At 47.2% G+C, this 9699-nt stretch overlaps 1 protein-coding gene across 6 annotated transcripts in view; it reads left to right on the top strand.

Moving 5' to 3' along the window:
- The window catches only part of GRHL2 (grainyhead like transcription factor 2), a 60778-nt gene that overhangs the window by 225 nt on the left and 50854 nt on the right, over positions 1–9699 (top strand). For 4 of the 6 annotated variants that reach the window (XM_085539380.1, XM_015856106.3, XM_015856107.3 and 1 more), the window contains exon 2: positions 8722–8911. The exons of 1 other annotated variant lie outside the window; for it this stretch is intronic. In XM_085539380.1, the coding sequence (XP_085395506.1) occupies positions 8722–8911 (190 nt within the window). Of the gene's footprint in view, positions 1–578; positions 719–8721; positions 8912–9699 lie in introns of those variants that run through there. One more of the 6 variants, XM_085539381.1, reaches the window with a different exon arrangement.

The raw sequence follows: 9699 nt of genomic DNA, 5'->3' as shown, positions 1-9699 counted from the left end.
TTTCGGCTTCGCTTTGGTCCTTATTTTATTTTATTCTTTCTTTTTTATTTTATTTATTTATTTTTTTTAATGGGGGTGTCTTTCCTTCCCCTCACCTCGAGGATCCCCGCTCAGGGCACGGCCGTGTGCTGCCTTCCCGCACGGAGCACGAGGCTCCTGCCGCCCCTAGCCCTGCCCTGCTGTGCCCACCGCCCCTCGGGCAGCTCTAAGAGCCGCGGGCCCGGTTCGTAGCCGTGGGCACCGCGCTTTGTTCTCTCCCCGCTCTCCCGTAAGGGGACGCCCCGAGGCCCAGGCGCAGGAATGCGGCGCGGGCCATCTTGGGTGGGTGCGGGCGTCGGGCGGGTAACGGGCGGAACATGGAGGCGGGAGGTAACGGGTGGGAAGATGGAGGCCGGGCACGGCGGGACGGCGGCTCGGTGCCTGTCCGGCCGTGGAAGGTGCGAGGCTCCCCCGCCGCCCGCACGAAGGGGCCTTTGTGGAGGAGGAGGCGGAGAGGAGGGGCCTGCGGCGCGGTGACCTGCGGAAGGACGTGGGGCCGCCCGGTGGGGACGGAGGGGTTACGGGTAGAGGGCGGCATTGGGGCCGGCTGCTGCGCCACGGGAGCCAGGAGAAGTCGGCCGTGGCCGCTGACGTGAAGTGAGGCCGATGGCGGCTGGAACTGGGAGCAGAGGTCGGAGCTGTGTGAGTGGCAGCAGAACGGACGCCTGCGGAGGCCTTGGTGAGGGCAGCAGTGATTGAAGTGCGAGGACGGAGCTCCGAGGGCTGCCCCGGGGCAGGGAGGAACCGGGCTCGCTGAGAACTGAGCGGCACGGACGCGCATCCCTATGGGCTCATCCAGGAGCAAAGCCTGACTCATGCATAAGACTACAGGAATGAGGGTGAAAGTGCTTTTCCCCTGGGTCTCGAATGCTACCAGTCCCATGACTGGCCTTCATTGCACAGCATGGTAGGGATGTAAGCTACAGATGGGAGCATCAGTCCTTCTGTTCCCATTCCCCCAATGGTGTCACCACCAAAGGGATTCCCAGACAGCAGCACTGCCCCTGTGCGGGTGGGCCCATGCTCTGCCTCTAGTTGGTTGGACAGCTTGAGAAAGTTTATAGGTGATGGTTTGGAAAGGAAATGAAAAGTAAAGAAATCCCCTGAGCTCTCTGTGTACAAGTGTAATGTGAGAAGACAAATAGATTCATTTTCAGAAAGATGACGGAGTGGAATGAGGGCTTAGGTTAAACTGGGATGTTGTATGGGTAGTTGTGTTGTTGGTTGGTTCTTGTTTTTTGTTTTTAAAGACTCTTATATTCTATTATAACCTAATCCAAGGAGTACAACGCTGTGCTCCTCCACGTGGCCCGTTCTTTAGGTAAAAAGAAGCCTTCCCTGCGTACAAGGCTGGATAGGGAAGTCTGTTATTTCAAGGTCAGTTGATTTGTCAGTGTTGGTGGGCATGTTTTTGTGCAGTCTGTGCTAGTAAAGCACTGCTGCAGGCAAGTGGTTGATGACGGCCACAGAAGGCATGGAAAGGCCATTGGCAATGCTACCTGCATCATCCTCTTTAAGTGAGAAAGATGGTAGTGGAGTGAGAATGCTAAAGAGCAGGTCACTGGATTCTAATGCTAACTGAGGGGCTTGGAAGGGGAGATTATCCCTGAGATACTGTGCGTATCTCCCATCTTTCCCCTTAGCTGTGCTGCTTAAGCTGGGTCTGGCCTGCTTTCTTCCCTAAACTCCTATCAGTCAGAGGAGATAAGACGTGGTTTCACATGCATTTCTCAGTGGTAGTACTGACTTAAGCAGGCTGGGACCACTTGCTGCTGCCTCCCTTTGACCCCTCTTCCCCCCCCCCAATGTCAGTAGAGGTATGTATGCAATGGCAGTGCTACAGACAGAGCTGCTAAAGCTTTAAGCTCTTCAGAACCTTGGATTAATGGCTCCAGAACACAGCTAGAGCTAATTTGGCAACCTTGGTACTTGTGAGACTTAACAGGGTGCTGAATTGCCACTAGCTCTGTGAATGAGGAACAGTATTCCCACCATAGCACTGTCCGTTCCCAGTGTTGGGTGAGTGGCAAGTCCCTCAATGGCTGGCATTGATGCTGCATGAAGAGTGGGGTTGGGAGCAGGCCTGAGCCTGCTGACCCTGTGGTTTCAGCCCCAGCTACTCAGGCTCCAACACCTCCAGGATGCAGAGGAGAGACTGAGGACAGGGGGCAGATATGGGGGTTGGGGTGTGCTCAGACCAACCACATGAAGGAGGGCTGGGGGCAGCCCAGGTCCACACTGAGCATGTCCACGTGGGCAAATAACTGAGTGGAGGGGGTGATACTGGATGTGGGAATGGGTTCAGACCTGCTCCCATGTGTCATTGGAGATATGTTCCCATTCTGCCTGCTGCTTGGCAGCGTCTGTGGCTGAAGTCCATCTTGGACTGTTAACAGAGTAATTTTGTCCTGGTTTTGTGTTTCTTCCTGGTTGGAGTTGCTGCCTTCATTCTATTTAGCTTAAGCATCCAGTAGTGTAACAGCAAAGGGTGTTTATGGTTTTCTGTGTGGTTCTGGGAATTATACTTAATTCCTTCTTTGAGGGCCAAACCTGCTCCCCATCATGAAGAATGGCAATTAGGTTGCAGACTGCTATGTTTTTCTTTTCCACTGCTGAGATTCTGGATAGAGAATCTATTAAGATGAGATTTTCAGTGTTAGTCGTCAAGGAAAGAATTTCACTAACTTTCTAATTGGCGGTTGGGACAGCAGTAGCTAATTGAAAGGGAAGGACTAATTGGTTCAGATGGCCCAGTGTACACACGGGCGCTGTCCTGTTCATTAACAGCACCAGCTTCATAAAGAAGAGACCTGTTGCTTATGAAATATTTAACCAATGAAACCCTATTAAGTGCATGTGAACTGAGGAGAAGACAAACATTGCAACATACAGGTAAGCTGAGAATGTCTCCAACCTGAAGATTACACATCTGCATAGTTCTGTTCATTTTCCCAGTACTTTGAGATGATGGCTTATTCCAGTATTTTATTTGCTCTGTACAGTGTACTTTTAGGTTCACTTTTTGCCTCCCAGGATCACTCAGCTGTTGAATTTGTTTTCCTCCTGGCCATGTAAAAGGTTTTGTGCTCTGAAAATCCAGCGGTCTGTGCTGTCGATGCAGCGATTCCATTTCCATTAACTCTCATGGGAGAACTGAATGAGTCAGGGCTGCGGGGTCAGTGGGCAGGTTAAACTGCGGCAGGTCAGGGAAGCTTTGCCGTGACCTGCTCTTAATTTTAAAGCCTGCTGCTATTTGTAGGCAGCCAGAACAGCCCTGTGTGCTGTGCATGCCTGAAATACGCTACTGAGCAAAGCCAAGCATGGCCTGATCCAAAGCTGCCAAGTGCTACTTCTGCTCTACTCTGTGCTGTGAGCTCCAGAAGGATCATTGTTGTTTGAGGAGATGTCACGATGTTGGGCATTTTTTACCTCTGCTTTGGCATGCATCATATCTCTTCCAATGTTAATGAGCTGCCAATTTATTTTAATCTTTTAAATCAGTTTTACACGCTTAAGATATTTTGGTTTTGAGTAAAAACAGAACTTCTAGGCAGCATCTAATTGCTGAACTAGTCTTTTTTTTTTATTGTTATTATTTTATTTTATTTTTTCCCATTGGTTTGTACTTGCAATTCATTTTACTTCCACTCTGAGTGTTTTTTAAAGGAGGAATCACAGAAATACCTGGGTTGGAAGGGACCTCAAGGATCATGTAGTTCCAACCCCCCTGCCCGGCAGGGCCACCAAACATACACCTTTACTAGATCAGGTTGCCCAGGGCCCCGTCCAACCTGGTATTGAACACCTCCAAGGACGGGGCATCCACAACCTCCCTGGGCAGCCTGTTCCAGGGCCTCACCACTCTCCTAGTAAAGTTTTAGTCATTTAACCCGCTTGATCTTGCTTAGGTTGGTCTTGCACTCAATAAGAATGATTGCCCTGAAACTGTGAGGGTCCCAAACCTCCTGCAGTCAGCAGTAGGCAAAATTACTCTGCCTCTTTAATGGGAGCTCTTTGATATGGGTGGCTGCTTGGGCCAGATGTTGCATCTTCTGGGCTGCAGATGTTCTCCTTGCTGTGGTTCTCCTTCACTCCCAGTCATCTGTGTATTGATAACAACCCTCCTGGATTGGGCACAGTGCATTTTGGAGACCTGTTGATGCTTCTGGGGAGGATGTGATTGCTGCTTGTGGAAGATGAAATACCGAGAGATGTGGGCTGGGATTTTCCCGTTCGTTAAACACTTACCTTCCTTTGTAGCTTAAACAACTGTCTAATTGAAGTGAAGATGTTGCTGATGTTTTAATTATGACTTTGGCAATAAATCCTGAGGAGTCAACACTTTCTTTTTTTAATAAAACTTGTAGTGAGACAACTGTGGATATGTTTTTCTTTTTAACCCTATGTGTAGGCAGAGCAGTATACAGAGGTAGGTGTATTTAGGCTCACCTCTTCCAAACAAATGCTTTTAAGCACTAGTAGGACTAGGACTACATTTCATTTACACATCAGAGCTGCCTGGAGACTTGTGCAATTATAAGCTAAGCTTACAGAGGCCTTTAGGCCTATTGAAACACCAGTAAATGACCACGCTCTTCATTATGTAAAAACAAAAGGAGGAGCATGTTCTGACTCCTGCATGTGACTGAAGTGAGTTCCCACACCCTTTGTTGTAGCCAACAAAACATGGGTGCTGCTGGAGACCTCTGCCTCTTTGTACAGGAGGAAAGCTGAAGCAGGTAGGTTTTCCTTCCATAAAACCCCCAGTCATAGCATTCTTCAGCCTGGTCTCTGCTCTGGACAATTAAGGGATCAGGAACCTGGGGTGCAATGTGAGCTCCCATGTAGCACCTTGCAATCATGGGTGGGGAAGCCCTCATGTCTTATCTGGGGGAATAAACAAGTCTGTAAGGATACAGAATAGAGCTCTTTGATTCTTATTTATTTATTTGTTTGTTCTTGGAACAAAGATGGTGTCCAAACAAGCACTCAAACCCCAGGAAATGGCTGAGATGGGTCTGTTTTCTGTTTCAAGAGTGGATTTCCTGGGTAAGACAAAAGCTGGGGGCATCTAGAGGAGATTTTGTTCCCCACAAGCACTGTTTGGAACAACGTGTAATGCTGAGCATATGGTAGGGGAGAGTGGGATGGTTGCACAGTTCCTGCAGGCACACTGCATCTGAGTCCATTCATGCACTTGTGTTCAGGGTGGCTCTCAGCCACCCCTGGCATCTGTGTAGACTGAACTTAGGAAAAAGGAGATTGGGGATGTGTGAACTTTGCAAAATGAGTAGGAAGCTTGTGTTCATCAGAAAGGGGGAGGAGACTGGCAGGCAGGAAATCTTGCTATTCAATAAAAAGCAGCTGCTCACCAAGCTGCCTTTCTTACTGCTTTTCCTGAATGTATTGATGAACGTTTATGGTTCCATCTGAAGTTAATTTACCAATTGCATCAAGTTGTGTGAGTTTCACCTGTAACAGGACTTTGTAGCCCCAAGTGATGGCTGCTGAAAGTTGTTCATCTCCAATCAGGAGGACTTGAAAGGCCAAGCCCTTAATGTGTTGCCATGGGGATCATTGGATCCTATGCAGCATTCCTCACCAATTCATGCTGTGGGACTCCAGATACAGCAGTGAGACAAAGCAAGCACAAGTATGGATGTCTCTATTTATATGCCACACTTGCAGAATCTAGTTTCATAAGCTTGATGCAAAAATGTTGCTACTAAGCAGTTTGGAGAAAAGGATTTTGCAAATTAAGGGTTGTGTGAAATTCAGTTTTGATATAAACACTGAAGTGTCAGGGCAGTCTGGCACCTCAGCTATACATCTATAAGTTTAGATACAGAGCTGCCTTCTGCTGTTTAAAAAAGACAAGAAAAGTGCTTGGCATTCAGTAGGAGCTCATGGGATAGCTGGAAAGGAAGCTTGTGGCTTTCACCTACTGGCTCTCCTCCCTCACTAAGTTGCATCTCCGCAGTAGATGTGGTGTGATGGCAGAGTGCACAGGTGTGCTGCTGGCTCTGGCTGGTTAGTGTGTGTCCTGGCTGTGGGCAGGCCTGGATGTGGGGATCATAGTTGTGGTTGGGCTCCTTGCACTGGTGGGCCTCGGGAGGCTTAGATGTGCCTGGTACTTGTTGCTCTTGTCCTTTCTAGCCAGGTGAAGGGGATGTTATAAAGTACGGCTCTTTTGGTTTGGAGGAGCTGGTCTCCTTGGAGCTGTGCCTCTGTCACATCTGGCCGACCCAGTCCTGGATGTTTGGGAGCTGTGGAACAGCAGAGGGGACATGCGCACACACAGCAGCCTTGGTTCTCCAGGCAAACATTCCCTCCTTCCAAACGACCTTAATTAATAGAGAAGTTTTCTTAAAGCGAGCTTGGTTGTTTTGGCTGAGTGCTTTGCGTACAATCTTTGAAATGATTGACTATGTTAAATCATGATAATTAAGTCTGACCATTAACCTCCCACAAAGCTGATTACAGCAGGAGGCAGGTGGGGGGGGTGGGGGGGGCGAGGAAGAGGAAGTTTTCTATTTTTCTTAGTGCTTTTGTTTCAGTCTGTTTGCAGAGTAAACACAATGAGCGTGCGGGTCGATTAGCTGCAGACCATCTCTGCAGTCAGAGGAGGAGGCTACTGAGTTTTTACATGTGAAAACCTGGGGTGTAGGGAAAATGTGCTCTGGGAGGCCTTAGGCCTGTACACGTGTGGCTTTGTGGTGCCTGCCTGCTGGCATGCAGGCTGCTTTCTCTGGAGCTCCTGTACCTTCACTTCCCAATGACTTCTATGCCTGTGCTGGACGGCAGTCTTCTGATTGCTGTAGGAGCAGCTCCTCCCCTCCAGCATTTCTGTGTCTGAGCTCAGTGTGGCTGTTAGATGGTGCTTCCAAAGGGTATCTGCTGTCTGCCTGCTGCACTCGTAAAACAGTTAGGACTGTTGTGTCGGTGCGACCAAAGGCAGCGCTGACTGTGAACCGCTCCGGGTGAGCGGGACGTTGTGTGCTGTGCGCTGTGCAGTGCCGGTGCTGCAACTGAAGGGGAGCTTTGTTGAAGAAAGGAGAATCCTTGCATGGAAAATGAGCAGCGAGCCAGAGAGAATTGGCTATTCCAGAGCGGGGACGGGCCTTCAGCCACCCCTGGCACGAACAATGGGGCCGCTGCAAATCTGATTTGAGCCGCTAACAATAACGCATTGAAAAGGAAAGCAGACCTCTCAGGTCTCTCTGTCTTTCTCTGGGTCCCTACTTTGTACTTCAGCTTTTGTTTGCTCTAGCAAACCCACAGCAACACAAATGTATGTGTGAGTACAGGGAGGGTGAAAATCCTTAGAACAGACGGCAAAAGGTCAGGCAGCAAAAAAGGCCCTCAAGAAAGGAGGGGAGCTTCCAAAACTCCAGGTATTTCAGATGAAAGGAGAGTATAACCTGACCTGTAATCACTGCATGTATTTGTGCAGCTATGACATGCGCCCTTCCCCCCAGAATTCATAAAATTCTGCTCCATGTATCACGTAGATTATTTTGTTTTCCACTAAATAAAGAGGCCTGTAGCCAGTGCTCCTGCACCATGGAGATAGTGATCTCAGCCACCCCCTCCTCTTCCCCGCAGTCCAGGGGTCACGCTCTGCTTCACGTGGAGCCCATGGCTGTTCCCATGGCTGAGGTCAGGCAATGGGCTGTTAGTCCTGGGCCTCCCTGTGAACAGGAGTTACTGCACGGCCCTCCCCTGCCACTGTGCAGCCACCATGGTGCGACCTGCAGAGCTGGCACTGTGCTAACTACAGGAGAGCAAAAAGAGGAAGCTGGATACTGAATGGCTCCTGTGTAGGGGATAGCAAGAAATGGTTTATAAAAAGCTACAGTATACTCAGATATAAGAATATGCATATTCAGATATAAAAGCAGATACAGTTATCTTCATTTATGTTTCCATTACATTGGAAATTCCAGCTACATCTGCAAAATAATCTCTCTCATTAGACTTGCTGGCACTGGTCAGTTTGTACTACTTTCTGGATGGAGGAAACCGCTCTACTACTAATTCCACTTACTAATGGTCCTGCATATATTTACAATGGATCTGTAACTACATCTGATGAGTGATAAAGTGGGAACTGAGCTCAAATATGTTGACTCATTGTGTTCCATCCACTAGACCCTTTGCTCATACCTTTGTTATTGGAAACCTGTCTGAAACTATTGACAAATTGCATTCCACAAGCAGAAAATAGCTCAGTTGTAGGGTGTACCCTGTTATTAAATACTGAACCAGGCCAAGTTTAGGTAACACCAGACTAGCATTACAATACACATTTTAGTGTTATTTCCATTTGTGTCTTATTGTAATGAATTTTAGTTAATTTCATTTTTCCCAATGAAGGTGTACAGCTAACAAAAATATTGGTGCAAAATTGTTCTTGCATTGTAACTTCCTTTTTTTCACAATTAGTTTTAAAATATCTCAATAACTCTGACTGTAAAAATACATTTACGTTATTATCAGGGGTTAAGTTCTTAAGATACCAAATACTGTTAAATATTTGTGTCACCAAGTTTGTTACAGGGGCACTTGCTTGATATAATGTATCACTTTCATTTAGCTATGTGATGTTCTTTAACATGCCTTGTGAATTACGAATAAAGTAATCCCTCCTGGATCACTATTTTATTCTTCCTGTCTATGCAGTAACAAGCGACTTGTGGCCTTAGTGCCAAATGACACTTCATTCAACACCAGACGAGCCTACACCAGCGAAGATGAAGCCTGGAAGTCGTATTTGGAGAATCCCCTAACAGCAGCTACCAAGGCCATGATGAGCATAAATGGTGATGAGGACAGTGCTGCTGCCCTTGGCCTATTATATGACTATTATAAAGTAGGTAACTCCATCGGTATTCCTCCCTGCTGCACTGGCAGGGGTCTGCTCTAATGAGGCATCAAAAGAGACAGTTTTCAAGGACAGAACTCGCTACACCTTGTTTTATCTCTGATACTGGCATCAAGTGTCCTTTCCACTTTAGGAAGCCTCCCTGAAGCTGTTTTGATGAATTTAGTTCTGGAGAGAAAAAACAAAATCAGAATTCTCATATCAAGTGTACAGGCATGATTTCTTCTACAGTACTGCATTCTTCCTCTTACCTTGGAAGAACCTTGGATCAATAAGCCCCCTTTATTTGGTGCTCCTATACTTGCAATGCTAGTTTAAAAAGTAGAAAAAAAGGAGACCTTGTCCATCTCTAGGTTTGTCTGCTTTTTTGCTTCATTCCACAGCTGTTTTATTTGTTCTTTGGCTGGACTATCTCTCATCTGACAGTTTCCCATGTTATTTTTATTTGTACAATGATTGCAGTAGGCTGTGTATAAACATACAGTAAGGTCTAGCCCTCGCACTTGAAGTTTGTGGTCTAAATAGAAAAGTGGAGAACAGAAATGGAGCTGGACACTGAGCTGACTCAATGTACAGGGTAGGCATTTACATGTAATTTCAGTCTGTTATCTGATTTTAAACCTAGGGCTTTATCTTCTACTTCGATACCACCTTTTTTTTCATATATTTCATAATTTAGGGCTATACCAAAGGATTCTGCTGAAGTTGGAGGAGAGCCCTACAGGGTACTTCTCTCTGTAATGCAGAAATGTCACTCTGAAAACCAGGCTGACCTC

The sequence above is a fragment of the Coturnix japonica genome, chromosome 2 (genome assembly GCF_054131305.1).
Source record: "Coturnix japonica strain WE chromosome 2, WE-NBRP24, whole genome shotgun sequence".
Lineage (NCBI taxonomy): Eukaryota > Metazoa > Chordata > Aves > Galliformes > Phasianidae > Coturnix > Coturnix japonica.
Note: the sequence above shows the minus strand (reverse complement) of the source record. Positions and strands in the feature narration are given on the sequence as shown.